We start from the raw sequence: 15,989 nt of genomic DNA, 5'->3' as shown, positions 1-15,989 counted from the left end.
ATGAAGAAGAACGTAAGCCCAGGTCCAAACAATCGCAATGTGACAACCTCACCACAAGCTAGAACGGTAGGCACCTCTAACTTGAAATATGTTCAATTTTCATGAGATGGGGCATGGAAACCATTACATTTCAGAAGATAAACTGAGCTAATAGATGGGGTGACTATTCTGAGTTTACAGCAAATGGCAAACTTTAAAATTAAGCTGTAGCTTTCTGGCAAGAATATTTTCTAGCCGATGTACATTTGCCGCAAAGACTCGGGGTCTGTCATTCTACGACGATGTGCTGTCTCTCCCCCCCCCACCCTTGAGCATCAACGCTAGCGCTTCTGTATTGTCTAAATCCAGAGTTATAACTGCTACTGCGAACAGATACAACAAGATGCCAATGACGACGAGACACATGTATATTGAAATATCTACCTTTGTGTAAACTTTCCCCAACCCACCCACCTACCTACCTAGACCTACCTACCTACCTACACACACACACACACACACACACACACACACACACACACACACAAGCGCACGCGCATACATGCATGCACACATACATACATACATACATACATACATACATACATACATACATACATACATAACTAATAATCTACCTGATACGTCAGCTATCTATCAATTATTGTATACGTCAGCTATCAATTGTTATAATTAGACTCAGCTACTGAAACTAACCAACAAATCACTTTAATTAACTAAGTAACGGTAACCGTTGTTGTTTTTCAGTTTCGGAGAACGGAACAAGATTCTGAAAATTCATCCTCAACTGTTTATCCAGCAGATACGATTTCAAGTAGAAGAACAACTTCTAATGGAGATCAGGAATCTGTTCCCTCAAGTTCTTCCTCTGCAGGTGAGAGTTTATGCACAGTGATACACAAAATGATAAAGTGACACAAAAGTATATATTTATCTACAGTATCTATCAATCCGTCAATCAATCAATCAATCCACTCCCCACCTATCTAGCTAGCTACCTAGTTATATTATTTTAAAGCTACCTGACTGCCTAGCGACCAGGCTAGCTGTAAATACCAATCAACCTACCACATCTCCCCTTTTACCGCTCTATTTACATTTACCTAGCTATAATATACCTACCAACCTACCTTGCTGTTCCTTAACTTGCCATTCCATGCATCCATCAATCTATCCACTCAAAAATACATCCTATACACTCCGACAGACCTCAGACCACTATTATAGAGAATATAGTGGTCTGGGGACTGACCGACTGCTGAAATCACACTGTTGCTTATCTTATTACGTACAGGTTCTGATGTGAAGAACATCAATGAGACATATGGTGTATATATATTGCATGCTACTGGCGACAAGGAGTTAGTCAGAAACAAAATTGTCAAACCATTGGAAGAGGAACTAATTGAATACTTTTTCGAACCACGTGACTGCTTACCGGGTTATACGAGAAAGCAGATAAGAAAGAAAGCAATGCAGTTCCATCCGATGACGATATTAGCCATCACGGCAAACTTCAATCGAGAAATACCAGATTCAGAGATACATGAGGTGATTTTACAGCAGAAAGATACCAACATACCTCGAAACTTGAGACGTTTTGTATGTGTGTTATTAGAGAAGGACGCGACCATTCCTTCTCTGTTAAACAACGGACCTCTAGATTTCACTGGCACTGCCGAGGAATATGAGCAAGCAAAGGCCAAAATGATAAGGGTATCAAAGAAAAGACTAAAACATTTCAAGCGAAAAAGAGAAGATGACACTGATAAGACAGGTAAGTAAGTTCATGTATTCCTCTTGAATAAGGCATTCTTACTCCCCTATCTTTCGCACATACATGTCTTGGTACTTTGTAATTAATTGCTTTCAAAGTGTTCCTGGCAGTACGCCCCACACTTTTAAGCTGATTGGCTGCCATCGACGACTCATCGATGCCCAATTGGGCAATTGAGTGGACGTGCTTCGTTGTGCTTACTAGATGACAAGGCCAATACCCTGTCGATTCTTATTCTCACAAGCCAGAGCAGATTTCTGCAGTGACATTCCAATATTACTTAAATGGCATTGGATCAAATCTGCTTCGAAAGCTTTGCCATCAAGTCACTTTTCAACGACTTCAAAGTTAATTTCGGTAACAGAGACAGCCATATCAGAAAAAGAATTGAGATGGATAGTATAAAAGACACTCTGTCTATGGACTGTGATTTTATTAGTCGATTTTCAAAAGGATAATGAGAACTTGCAACGTTTGGGGAAGTGCTCAGTGGGCGCTCACTAACACATAACACCTTAAAAGAAAAGTTTAAAGGCACGACATGAGATTGAGTGATGGAAGTCATTGCAAATATCCCTAGAAGTATTGATTTCACTGATAGCGACTGTAAACTTAACAAATCTGTACTGAATTCAATAAAAATACAATATGAACTGTAATACCTTTGTACAATATCATTAAATATGTGTTTTCTCTATGTTTATCGTCGTTTAGAGGTAAAGAGTAGCGCAGGTTATATGATAGATGATGATGAAAGTTTGCCAAATTGCAACAATGTAGCGTTTGTGTCAATACAGTCTGGTGACCGGAAGGAGTTCGGACCGCATATCTCTTCTGATATTCTGCGGGAAACAGGTATAATATTTAATAACGACATTGTATTATTTACAAGGTTCACTGCAGCATGTCCAAGTTTTAAAACCCCGAGACATTTATAGGGGGTTATAAATGTGGTTCAATATTTTGTTACTCAGTACAAGCATAGACCGTGAGGGTCTATGGTACAAGCAAGAATAAATTCATCAACAAGAGTCCAAAACTTCATTGTAATTCGATTCCATAAATCCAACTTATGATAAGATCCAAACTAGACTATCGAACCATATAAAGTATGTATACATGGTTTTCAGAACTGCTATAAGGCACTACAAAGGGTATCAAGTGCAATCAGTGTGTTTATCCCCCATTTCCATTTCCTAAAATATAAATATGACCCATTCCCTTCATTGTCAAATACTACTATTTCAAAAACATGGATTAATATGCTGTCAGAAATTAAAATGGTATTACTCAACCCCACCGCTGCCACCACATCGATGCAGTGGTTGTTCCCACTATTGCCACCACATTGAATTTGTGTGAAGGCGTTCTTTATTAACTAATCCTTGTGTTTGATCCGAGTCTAAATGGCAACGTTGAAGGCCAGACCTCAAAAGACTAGAAAATACTTTACCGATATTGTCTGGGCTGAGGTCAACATCCTTGCTCCACAACACTCTCCATGTCTTACAACGCTATTCTGCCTTCTCTTCTGTGAGACCTACTCTTCTGACACCAATTGATGGCTGTCAGTAATGACCTCAATGAAATGTTCTGATAGTATGGAACAATGGTGGCATGGGTGAGAGGTGGCAGCACTCACAAAGGTCTTGATAAAATGTGGCCCTCCCCCGACAACCGCTTTGTAAAATTTGCCCCCCCCCCCCCACCATGACTTATTAATCACTGAAGGCTCCGTAACTCCCACAAATCTACTCCCACTTTCCCAAATGTTTGTATCTGTACTACTGCTATTAGTTGACAGAAATATATGACCATACCTCAAAGGACATTGAGCCCAATTTCCCCATGTGCATCTAACACTTAAAAGCTCAAACAAACATGCCTATCCCTAAAGCGCCTTCCTCATGTCATTTGGGTGTCAAGAGGTGCTAGTGTAGTCGCCATCTTTATTGGCCACAGTGTTCATCAGTCTCGTTCTCTAGATTTATGTGTATCTGTCACTATATTGTAGTTTGAAGTATAAGCCATATGCTCCTCCTTGCAATTTAATTGACAGTATTTGCCTAGCTTGTGATGGACTTGCCTGTATGTTATTATTATCAACAGTGTTTTGACAGCTATGTCACACTATAGGTTCCAGTTCCAGTCAAAACTTTAAAATAATCTCAACATATTCAAGTCATTTGATGGTTTGTTGATTTGCTCCTTTTCAACACATTCTCCATACTACTTTACAGAAGCACAATTCGAACACTTTGACTTCGACAAACAGAGCCATGGCGAGAATTTTCTCAAAAATTTCGTTACGAAGCCACCAGGGCAGACCATCGCTGAAAACTATCTCATAGGTAAAGTTATTCCTCTTGCGGAAAACGACTCGGACTATGTAACCCTATCACAGATATGCTGTAAGTTTACTGAACGAGTACAAAAGGCAGCATTAGAATCTCTTGGTCATTTACTGTGTCTGAAGATTCTATCACTGACTGATTTGCTGGTATTGGAAAGCACCATCGGGGTGTCTATGAACACAGCAACGTGTCTACTGCTGAACATGCAGGTGTACTGCAACATCATCTGCAGCTTGATTCTTGCTTGGGCATGCAGTGATCAAACCCACACGACAGCCTTGAAACTCAACTTTAACAGAAAACTAGTGAAGAATTCCCATTCACAGAAAACAGTCTATAAAGAAATGACCCTGCAGTATTCCAAAGAGATGATACAAAAAGCCAAGGCAACAGTGCAAACAATAAGTGAGGGGAAAACGGGAAAAGTGTTACCATTCCGAAAAGGAATCTCCCATTTTATGCACCTAATAATGGCAATTGACCATATGGAGGACATGCAAGAAACAGAGGAACGGGTGAGAGAGTTGAAGGTGTCATTGAAGAGTCTTTCCTGGTTTGAACAGTTACTTGTGTTCAAATTTATTGCATATACGGTAAGTCATATGTTCATCGCTTTTTATTGTTATGTGTGCTTACAACAGAACAGCTTCCCCACAATCAATTATTACAATCTAGTAAAGAACACCTACTTCAAAATTGTATGTGCGTTGATAACATGATTTACACGGATGTTAATGGGCTAGGTTAATGGTACCCATGTGTTCTATACTCTGATACACTCTTCCATCCATATTGCGCTGTTTCCATCAGCCCATTGGCAGGTATTTATTATTGATTAACGAAATTGGTTTTAGTTGACTCTCATGGCATCTCATACAACTAACATGGTTGTCTGAGTTGATGTGCGGTATCATAATTACATTTGATTGGTTAAAATACCGAATATTCAAATGTCTTTGTACATTTATGATCAATATGACACATTCTAGCAACAGGAAGTGGGTAACAAAACGTCTAATGAAGATATATGGGTCTGAATTACAGATAATCAACGACAAAAAATTGTGTTTTCCTTTTGGTCATATGCCAATGGGAACGTGGCACATATATTTTGGGCCTCATAGCACGTCGGGATATATTAATTAATTCACAACATTCCATAGGTATATAGTAGGAACCTTTTTAGAAATCATTGTCTTGGACTGACAAATACACTACATGCTTTTCAGATATATCGAAATGAAGATAGCCAAGCGAGGAAAGACATGCTTGCAATCTTTCAGAGGATATTGCACATCAAGAGCAAGGAGGCAATCCGGCATTTTGTCGTCCACATCTCACTACTGATGGTTCATCTTATAATGTCCAGCACTGATGAAGGTATTTTAGACTACATATATTACATGGCCAGGGGGATTTAGGTGCCAAATTATTACCCATGAGTATGTGTTTCCTTCGGCCACAAGCCTCCTAGTTGTCCACTTAATATCATGAGAGAATAGTTGGCACCTGAATCCAAATGTAGTTGTGGAACAGATTTTTTTACAGTGCATTTCATTTATGTTCACATGTCATAATGTAATGGATTTAACGTTTAACGTGAGCTTTATTAGTGAACGACCTTGGCGACAAAAGATTGCTTTAGTTGTCATCTCACATAACCTGACTTTAGTCACAAATTGCTATAAATACACTGTATACACACATCAATTCAAATACATCTTGTGGTTTCTTACACACCACTACATGATCCTCAATGAATACTAAAAATCTTAGTACCTTTTTTTGCCAGGGGCCTGCCCTAAAAAGACAATAAGCATAGTATAATGCTAAAAGGCAATTATATGATCACCTTCGACATGCCATCCAACAACATGGCTTCATGGATCATGATCATTGATATCATCTGGACCTAGTATCTGATTAAGTAACATTTTTGTTTTCCCAGATATATCGACTTTTATCAACTTTTGTTGTGATGGAGACCAATGGGGCATTTTTTCTTTTCAAATCTTTTCATTTTTTCTAGTCCTAGCAACATTATATAATATTTCAACAGTGTGATGAGACGACGTTGGTTTGTATCATAACAACTTGAGCATGGTGAAGTCATCATCATGACATCGGCTAGTTTATCCCATGTGATTTGTTTTCGACCAATCACTGGACACTTTGATATCGCCATGTTGTAAATAGATTACAACTATTAGTGTGCACTTGCCATCAGTTATTTGAATATAATTCACTGTAAAATGCCCCCTAACTTATAAGTTCTGAAGTATTAAAAACTGCTCAGTGTAAAAGATATAGTATGTTTTACCATGTATGATGGTGGAACTATTAGAGCAGTACTAGTGAAACATTCGTTCTTCATTTTACAGAGTTTTGTGAACTTCTTCTCTTTGGGTGTGGCGAAGATACACTAAGTCTGAATAAACTGTTCGAACTTGCACAAGAAGGTAACAATACAAAACAGTACGTGAAAAGATCTTGGCAGTGTTTGCTTAGTCACAATGTGTTGTTGATAAGGAAAGAGGTATCGAAGAGGTTGCTGGCTAAGGATAAAGATGGCACGATCGTTGTCTCAGATGCTCAAAAAACCACAATGGATTGGATTTTGACAGAATGCTCGCAGGAAGGATTCGTTATGCACACCATGGAAAACTCCGTTTCACCGAAAGAAGACAGGCAGAATGGATCTTACTGGACTTGGAAAGCAAACATACACACAACAGCCGTAAAAGTTAATGTCCTTGCTGAAAAGACTGTTCAGGACTTTTCCGAAGGATTCGACGAATGTTCAAGAGAAAAGAGACATTTTCGAAATGAATTACAGGTCTTGCTCGATGTTACTGTACACTCGAATGTCGTGGACTTGCTATGCTACCAATCACAACCTAGACCACAGTTTATGATGTTAGAGTCCTACAAAGAAGATGCTCTGGAATACCTCCGCAGACATCGCAAGCAAAGACATCCGCTCGACGTCCTGAATCTCATAAAAAACGTGCTTCTGCCGATGCTGAATGCTGTAAAGTATTGTCATTCCAAGGATATCGTGTTGCGTGACATTGTATCGAGTAATTTCTATGTACAGGAACTACCTAACAATGTGTATGTAGTAAAGTACCACAACTTCTGGCTGGCTAGACGAACTCGACGTCGTATGGCAAGTGTGGATAGCCAAGATGGAGATGAGGTGTACCAACGTATCGATAAAAAGGAAATAAAAGGTTTGCCACTTGTTGATTTGCTTTTAGTGAACAGACAATGCATCCATCTAAAGCCATTTCTCGTGCATCATAAATGGCGGAATCGCAACCATTGCATGTCATTAAATCACAGATTCCACCGTCTCGGGTACAGTCTCTATGATCATGGATGTATGAGGAAGATTCCTAACGACATCCATCGCTATGATTAAACCTATACCCAGTAGAGTATAAACTATAGCATATGGAAACTAAATCTGTCTACTTCTACAGAGAATGGGCTGCATGTTCTGATGCACTTATGAATTCAAGTGCACATTACATCAATATTAACTAAGATGAAATGTGTTATTTCGTTCACAATTTCCTATATGACCATCAGGGTCAGTTGTCAAATTCTCCTTGCTAATCGACGACACTACGAGTATAGTTGATAGGGGTGTTGCTCATTTTATTTCTTTTCCAGCATGTTAAAAAGTTAAGGCGCTAATGGAGGAATGTAGCTGTAAGAACATAAAGCGAATTCTTAGGACCAAAATGCGTAATTCTTAGCTATTTAGGAAAGTTTTCATTTGGTGCTTTTACATTTTATAGGTGAAAAAGAAGACCAGATACCAGTAAGATATTCTGCACCAGAATCGTTACTAAGTTACACGTATTCGGAACATTCTGACGCCTGGATGTGTTCATGTCTGGCCTATGAAGTCCTCACATACGGATGCCCACCTTACACAGAGCTTCAAAGCAAAAGTATTGAGGAAATTTTACAATACGTAATCTGGGGCTATAGATTGAAGCAACCTCCTTCGATTCCTGATGACATATTCATGCTCCTTAAAGGGGGATTCATATCACAACCAAGTTCCCGTCAAACAGCAACACAGCTCCATACAAGCTTAGAAATGTATGAAGACGAATGCCGTAAATCACGTCAAAAACTATGTATGTATGTATGTATGTATGTATGTATGTATGTATGTATGTATGTATGTATGTATGTGTGTGTGTATGTATGTATGTATGTATGTATGTATGTATGCATGTATGTATGTATGTATGTATGTATGTATGCATGGATGCATGTCTTCATGTTTGTATGTAGATATGGATGGATGGATGCATGCATGTATGGATGCATGCATGCATGCCTGCATGCATGCATGCATACCAACCTGCCTGCCTGCATGCGTGCCTGCATGGATAGGTGTATGTACGCACGTCTATCTTTTTATTTTAATCAATATCGAAACACAATTCTCAATCCTTCATAACATGCCATGGAAATATTTTTTGTATCCGTTTAATGTCTAAGCGAATGGATCACCAATAAAACCTCGGAACAGTTAAATTTGTCGCGAGGTCTTGTATTTCAGCTACAGTCATGGCCCCAATTGCATTTTCCTTGTTTCCCTCCACCTCCACAAATATAACAACCTTTTGACTATATACCTGTAAGGAGAAAAGAGAGATTTCTACATAGTATAGAGATTGATACATTAAAATTTTGTAGCAGCTTCGTATGATATTTTCCTAAGAAAGCGGCAATCTAAGCAATAATACAAGCCCCTGTGGTTCCAAACAACACTGATAAATGATAAATACCAATTCTAGTACTGCAAAAAAGTAGGGCATAATATAGTCAAATTATAGATATACTAGAATTACGAATTTGTCATCGGTGACACTGTCACTGTTCTCCATAGTTATTTACAAAGATTGATAGTGCAGACACAAATACACATATGCAGTGTGGACAAACTTTCCTTACCTTCCTCTCTCGCAGGATATTCCAGAAGATTTACAAGAGTCAATCAATGTACAGTCAATGTATGATACACAACCTGAAATTCAATGGTGTAAACTGGATGAAATCATTGGACCCGATGAACCAACTCTATCAGAAGTAAGTGATCCCCAATCTGTTTCTGATTGTTACGGATATATTTGAAGCATCACTGAAAAAACAAGGATTTGTGACCGATAGCTACATTTCTATGATAACAAGTATTACATCTACAATTTAACTTCCCTATTGTTTGTCTTCCTCAATTAAAATAAAGGCACACGATTCAATTTCCTGGTTCTTGTATGAGTACCATCAGGACTAGTTAATTAGGACCAGTCTTTTTCTTCAAGATCAGTGTTTGACGTTGTAGAGTTGCCAAACCACTATACCTAGTGGTTTGCTTTTGGTAATCTAACCGAACTTACCTAGATAACTCAAACAAAATTATGTTTTTCTGCATGTGTGGTCTTTACAGGCTCGGGAAAATCGGGAATTATTTTCGATTTACCAGAATTTGAGAATGAAATGCAAGTGATGGCAATCCAAGTGTCTACACAAGAGTCACTATAAGACTGAACTCCATGACAGAACTCTCGACTCGCACATCGCCCCCTTTTTGCTTCTATTTACAATTTCACCCTAGTATGTGATTCTAAAATAAGAGCAATACACATATAAATGTCATCATATCCTAACAGAATTGCATGGTCGAACATCATCCGATATAAAAGTGCTGACGATATCAGACGTGTGTTTGTCAGGGCACATAACCGGGAGTTTCAAGGGTGCCAATCTCCACATCACTATAATGGAAGATTGCTTGACCTTTAGCCAAGATTGCAAAAATTATCTAATTCAAACCCAACTTTTCAAAATACGATATTTTGGATGGTAACACTGTTTAGCATATGCACATGTTAATCCTTATCCAACACACCTTTTGTAAGTCACTTCTTCATGTCTTTTCATTCTGTTTAACTAAACAGAATGGACTGTTCTACGTGGAGGAAGTTTTGTATGAAAGAAGTCCAGATGATAATGAGTCGTTAAAAGCCCTTCTCCATGACAATATCGTCCAAATATCCACTATCTATCGTAAGGAGAAAATACTCATACAGGTAAATTTAACTTTATATTCTATTAAACTTCGGCTATTTTTTGTCTACTTTGAAGCTTTTTTTCTCTGTGATCATCACAATGTCCGAGTCAACATGATCACACTTGTGTCCGTGTTAGTTTGAGGGAGAGCGTGCCCTTGTAAGGAGAGAATACCAATGCGTGTTAAACATTTCATTTGCACTACATGCTCCTTTAATCCATGGCTCAATATCCACATGCATCCTCGCTAGTTTAGTTGGTTCAGTTAGAAAAATCCTGGATACCGTAGGTGTAGGTCATGTTGCCCAAGCATGCGAGTTACTTGACAGACAAAAGTAGTATTTTCCTAGAAACTGCGATTCTGCAAGATATATTTCAGTATGTCTGTCTGAATGAAAATCACAATTACAAAAATCAAAAGCCGAACTATGAGCGTCTGCACCTTCAGACCGAAATATTATCTGCCGTTCTCATGTTGAACAGATTACCTTCTAAAACTTTATACGCAAACGCTCTTATTGGGGCCAGTAAAAGAGACAGTTGTGTTAAAGTATACTGACAGTGTGTACTGTTTATCTTCGTTCTTGTGATACCTGTCAGGAATATAAGAATCATGGTGGAACAACACTACTGGAAAAGTGTAAAATCGGAGGACTTTCTGTGGATGATATACTTGGTTATCTATGTCAAGTTGCACGTGGTATGGCCTTCGCCCATTCGGCAGGCTGGGTTCACGGTTGCCTGAAAGCTCGCTATATTACAATTTGTAATGAAACTGCGAAAATATCTCGCTGGGGTCGAGCTCTTTGTCCGGAAGTGCGCTTGTACGACACACAACCTGACCAGGCCATCCAAGTACAGAAGACACAGCGTGACATAGAACGATGGTTCGTCAACAATAATCGTATTATATTTAAAATTTATATTTGACCAATGATATGGTTTTAAACACACAAACATGCCTAATTATCGAACTCGAATGGCATGTGACTGAAGTTAGCCAATTATGTTATCAACTCTGTCTTTTATACTATTGTACAGTTACCAGACACGTTATTACAAACAAGTTCATCAACTGCATTTGAAACAGAACGCCAGTCATCTGTCAAGAATCATAGTTTTTTACTAAAATTGATTATTTCATCATCTCGCTCCACATATAATTGCCACTTTTTTTCTGTGTGTGATACCATTCTCTTAGCAGATTATTACAAAGTTAATGCTTTTTGTTCTTATTAGGACACCATTTCTTGTGATGTCGGAATATTCATTACAACAACCGATTTCACACAAATTCACTCCAGTGGTAGTAGTTGGGAAATAACCAATACCTTTCAAACATTCAACGTGTTGGGAGTGGTGGGATCAAGTCCTATAAACCATTGATTCTGGGACTAGTGTACTAGTCCATGCCTAACAGCATTTAAACCATGTTAAAAAAATATTTCAATAGGGGAGGGTCATGTTTTGGAGAAAGGGAATTGAGGGAGGGTCGTTTTCTAGCACGACGGAATCAGGGGAGGGCCATATTTTGCAACAGCCCAAGTCTGATTCCCCCCCCCCTTGTTAATCTATACTTACCTAAGCGCATTTGAATATCATAATGATTCTAAAGCTCAGATAACATAATGCGTCAATCATAACGAAATGATAATATTAACTGTGTTAAGTATAAAATGACATTTTGATACAGGGCTCCACCAGAAATTATACAATATGGTATGTTCAGTCAGCAAGGAGACGTATTCATGTTTGCACAAGTGTGTTGGGAAGCTTTCCATGCTCAGACTGTAGACATCTCTATCCCTGATGAAGCTATCGTTCCTTACCCTAACAAGACTCTAGAACAAGTATGTCTGGTAGAAGATACCTTATATTACAGTAAAGTCCAATCAGCTTTTTTGCAGTCTTGTATTGATTGCTGAACTACAAGCTTACATACGATTTTGGGTGATTGAATAATACCTCGGTAACTTACTTACTCAACTTTGAAATCTTGTAAAGAAGCCCAACAGCACTTGAGATGTGTCCGACTATTTTGGGGAGTTCCTGCTAGGGTTTAGGGGAAACCTTTTGATGATAAGAGGGTTTAGGGGAAAACCTCGTGATGACAACATGTTTACCTTGTCTCATCCAACAAATGCAAAGAGTGTACGTTTGTTTGTTTTGTATATTTTGTTGACTGACAATTGCAATATGTGTATTTAATGTCAGCTTTTGACCACGATAAAAGTAGCGGTTTAGTGATCTAGGGCATAAAAATCGATTTACAACAGTAGATTATACCATATCATTGTGACTTTTTTGTAGGCTTTGGAGTCATTGAGACGGAGAGAACATCAAATACAACCACCCGATTGTCCAGATTGGTTGTATATATAATGAAGAAAATGTGGCTATGTGAACGAGCGAGAAGGCCAACATTTAGACAAATCATCGAATGTTTCGAACAAAGGTGAGTGGATATGTCCATGGTATTCTGGAATAAAGCCATCGAGATCAATATTCTTGGAAGTCCTTGTACAAGTGAGGCTTAGCGTACATCTTGAGAAACTAAACTTGTCAGGGTAGATGTTTCATCTTGAGTAAACAGTTTATCAAAATGTTTTACAGCACATAACCTTTCTGTTTCTTACCTGCATGCATTATTATCAATATTCGTTTGCTATAAACACAAATTCTCTCTACAGATCTGCTCGTCCTCTCAATTCTTCAAGAAGACCTTCCAATCTGATCAGAATATATGACGAACTTGAGAATGATGACCAAATTTGCAACTATTATTCAAAGGGAACAACGATGGACCAGAAGGAGCATGATTATGACTATGAACAGAGTCACCGAAGGCCTACCGTGGTGTATCACTTAGGTGATGATGGCTTAGAGTATTCCAGACCAAGAGATGAGGAAACGAAGGAAAGTAGTAGGTCAGGTAGTGTAAAGAAGCCCAGTGGAGTGAAGAAATTTTTCTCAAGTATAAAGAAAATAGGTTCGAAAAAGAAATATTATTCTCAAAGCAGTTATATGTCGCCAAATAATAAAGAAGTTCAACATGGGATTGATATGGAGGGCGATAGGTTTCAAAGAAGTCAGTCTCTCTCTGATTTCAGACGACAAAATGATACAGAGTTTTATGACGGCGAATCTGGTGCCAGAGGTGCAGCGTGTTTACGGGTAGAATCTTGTGTTTTCAATGAAGATCTCACCTTCGATCCCCACAAACCAAATTATGTCAAAGATCCGTCAGTACGTCCAAAATGCACCCAAAGCCAAAGACGACTGTTACCCATGGAGAGAGACAGAAAATTTAGCATGGATAGAATGGCGCCTTTATACCGTGAGTCATCTACCAGCAGAGGTCTGGTTCAGCTCGACAGTGTGAAGGTTAGGGCTGAATGGGTCTCGAGGCCGAAGAGTTCAGCCAGACAACAGGGTGATATCCAAGAGGAGAATGAGGACTACGAGCACTATGAGTGGCTAGACACTGAGCTGGTGAACGAAGAAGAGTATGAGATTCCCAATGTAGACAATGGTCGTGTAAGTTCTGTCTCGGAGAGTAGTTTTCTTGCACCTGAATCTGAACAAAATCTAGTGGATGATGATGATGATGATGATGATGACGACGATGATGATGACGTCTATGAAGTTACAGATCACAGTAATGATATTGTGACAATGGCAAGACAATGCCGAAGCAAGTATTATAATCCAATATACACCAATCTCAACCAACCTCCCTCATCACACACACATTACCAATCTTTGGGAGCAGTGGGTATAGAACAGAACAGTTCTGAGCAAGATAACAAACAATCATCATCATCATCAGTCACTACCCAAGGACAACTGCCCTTCGAGAACATCATTGATAGTTCTGAGCAAGATGGCACAGAGTCAGGGTTGGTTACTGTCCACGAACAACTGCCTTCTGAACAGAGTCTTGTCATTGCTGAGCAAGATAACATATCGAGTTCATCAGTCACTGCCAATGATCAAATGTCCACAGAACAGATCTCTAGTTCTCACCATGATGAGACCCCATTAGAACTTGTTGCTGCCCAGGAACAAGCCACAGGTCAAATGGACATTGTTTGTGTTGATTGTGACAAAATTAATGACAATTCAATACATTTTGAGATCACAGATGAAGGTGAAATCGAGTATGAAAATCCTGGACAAAGCAGTGTTGGGGATGATAGCAATTGATCACTGTACTTTCTAAATGTAATACCAAAGAAAGCAAGTGAAACACAGTATCCCCCCCAAAAAAACCCCCTAAACCTCAAAACAAACAAACAAACCAACCAATAACATCATAAAATTTGACCGACTGCTTGCTGTTCTATCTTCAGTCAGGAATATTCCCCGGGACATTTTTTATCCCAATCTAGATAAATGACCTTTGAACTACATGGTGCACGTATAAACAGGTTTGTTTGCAACCCACTCTCAAACTAAAGAAGGCCAGGAGTCGGAGAGAGGTTTTCTGGGGCAATATTTCAGGACACGCGTTTGAAGGGTGTTTTCCCTAAAATACTTGTATCCATTTATCAGAGATATCCCTGACTGATCTTAGAAAGTACAAAAGTACGTACAAAAATACATATTCAGCCTACGGAATGTCTCCATACAATGCAACTTAATTAAGGTGTCTAGTATCTACACGTACACCCATATTGCCAGAATTGAACTTTATAATACTAGATATAGAAATAACATCCACCAAAGACTTGTTATCCAGGAACCTTGTTTTGTATAGTGAAGCTTCACTCAATTTAAAACAAAGGAGAAGGTACGTGTGGTCCGGGAACGCAAGTGCCATTAAACAATAAATACTTGAACGTCTGCAACACATTATATATAACATAATTGTAAAGGTGACCGAATTTTTCCAAATCAATGTACTTTGGAGGGAAACGGCAGAATTTGCACTTTCCTCCTTGAAAAGATATATATTATACTAGACTTAGCCCCCTAAGCTCGCGCCAGTTAGAATTGATAATTTAAATTTATTACTGCAATTGTGTAACTGAAAAATACTGTTTCGATTTGAGGCAGTATGATCAACTTGAATGCATGGTCAGTATTGTGTAACTTGAATGGAGTTCATGATACAATTCATGTAACTTGATTTGTGAATAAAATATGTTACAAATTATTAGTATATATAGTGTGTCTCTGGAATAGCAGTGAACCACAAGGGTTATTATTACTACGATATTGGGGTATTGTTATAAGGCTATAAGGGGCCACTTCAGTGTAAAGATGAATACATTTTTGGTGATTTTGCATACTCAGCTAGCACTTTCATCAAGCAGCATAATGTAAATGTGGTCATAGAGGGCGCCATTCTCACTCTCTGATTATCAATCTCATAAAGCCTGCCCTTTATGGCAAACACTTTGTAGTGCACGTGTATTTACTCCTTGTATTAAAGGGGGAGTTTGCCGTTTATCATGTTTGCTTTTGTTTTTTATTTGTTTGTCAATCCTCAAGATCATTATGATGTGTTTATCACGTGGGAAAAAGTGATCCAATCGAATATGGCGCAGACCACAAATTCAACATGGCGGCACCCACGTGTTACATGATTGTTCATCAAAATTCAATGGCATAGTGTGGAGCAGCTGCTTCACACACATAAATCATGTATTAGCTCACTTGCGCAGCTTCGCAGCACTGGCGCTTGCTATCAACGATTGGATTGTGGCCACATGTGTATGATTCAACAGTGATCATACAAATTAGAACAGTCTTCCCAT

The 15,989-nt window shown here is 38.7% G+C and overlaps 2 protein-coding genes across 3 annotated transcripts; both read left to right on the top strand.

Moving 5' to 3' along the window:
• On the top strand, positions 1-12,609 carry LOC144447787 (uncharacterized). The gene is made up of 12 exons (XM_078137869.1): positions 1-66; positions 748-874; positions 1,295-1,777; positions 2,492-2,632; positions 4,018-4,724; positions 5,361-5,511; positions 7,938-8,116; positions 9,127-9,246; positions 10,116-10,247; positions 10,828-11,114; positions 11,921-12,077; positions 12,538-12,609. Exons 1-12 carry the CDS (start codon positions 1-3, stop codon positions 12,607-12,609), a joined length of 2,622 nt encoding a protein of 873 aa, XP_077993995.1.
• On the top strand, positions 10,948-15,236 carry LOC144447563 (uncharacterized). Of its 2 annotated transcripts, none has more exons than XM_078137624.1 (3): positions 10,948-11,114; positions 12,538-12,682; positions 12,918-15,236. In XM_078137624.1, the coding sequence occupies exons 2-3, from the start codon at positions 12,609-12,611 to the stop codon at positions 14,431-14,433; spliced, it is 1,590 nt and encodes a 529-aa protein (XP_077993750.1). In that variant the 5' UTR covers positions 10,948-11,114; positions 12,538-12,608; the 3' UTR covers positions 14,434-15,236. The 2 variants fall into 2 exon arrangements, with proteins under 2 accessions (XP_077993750.1, XP_077993751.1); XM_078137625.1 differs by lacking the exon at positions 10,948-11,114 and adding an exon at positions 11,996-12,077.
• The last annotated feature ends 753 nt before the right edge of the window (positions 15,237-15,989 follow it).

Source organism: Glandiceps talaboti, chromosome 16 (genome assembly GCF_964340395.1).
Source record: "Glandiceps talaboti chromosome 16, keGlaTala1.1, whole genome shotgun sequence".
NCBI lineage: Eukaryota > Metazoa > Hemichordata > Enteropneusta > Spengelidae > Glandiceps > Glandiceps talaboti.
This window is presented reverse-complemented; position numbering and strand designations above follow the sequence as displayed.

Bases quoted from the DNA above. Each gene is read 5' to 3' on its own strand.
- LOC144447563 (XM_078137624.1), top strand. From the start codon at position 12,609: ATGAAGAAAATGTGGCTATGTGAACGAGCGAGAAGGCCAACATTTAGA. The intron at 12,683-12,917 runs GTGAGTGGATAT...TTCTCTCTACAG, and splicing joins ATCGAATGTTTCGAACAAAG to ATCTGCTCGTCCTCTCAATT.
- LOC144447787 (XM_078137869.1), top strand. From the start codon at position 1: ATGAAGAAGAACGTAAGCCCAGGTCCAAACAATCGCAATGTGACAACC. The intron at 67-747 runs GTAGGCACCTCT...GTTGTTTTTCAG, and splicing joins CCTCACCACAAGCTAGAACG to TTTCGGAGAACGGAACAAGA. The intron at 10,248-10,827 runs GTAAATTTAACT...GATACCTGTCAG, and splicing joins AGGAGAAAATACTCATACAG to GAATATAAGAATCATGGTGG.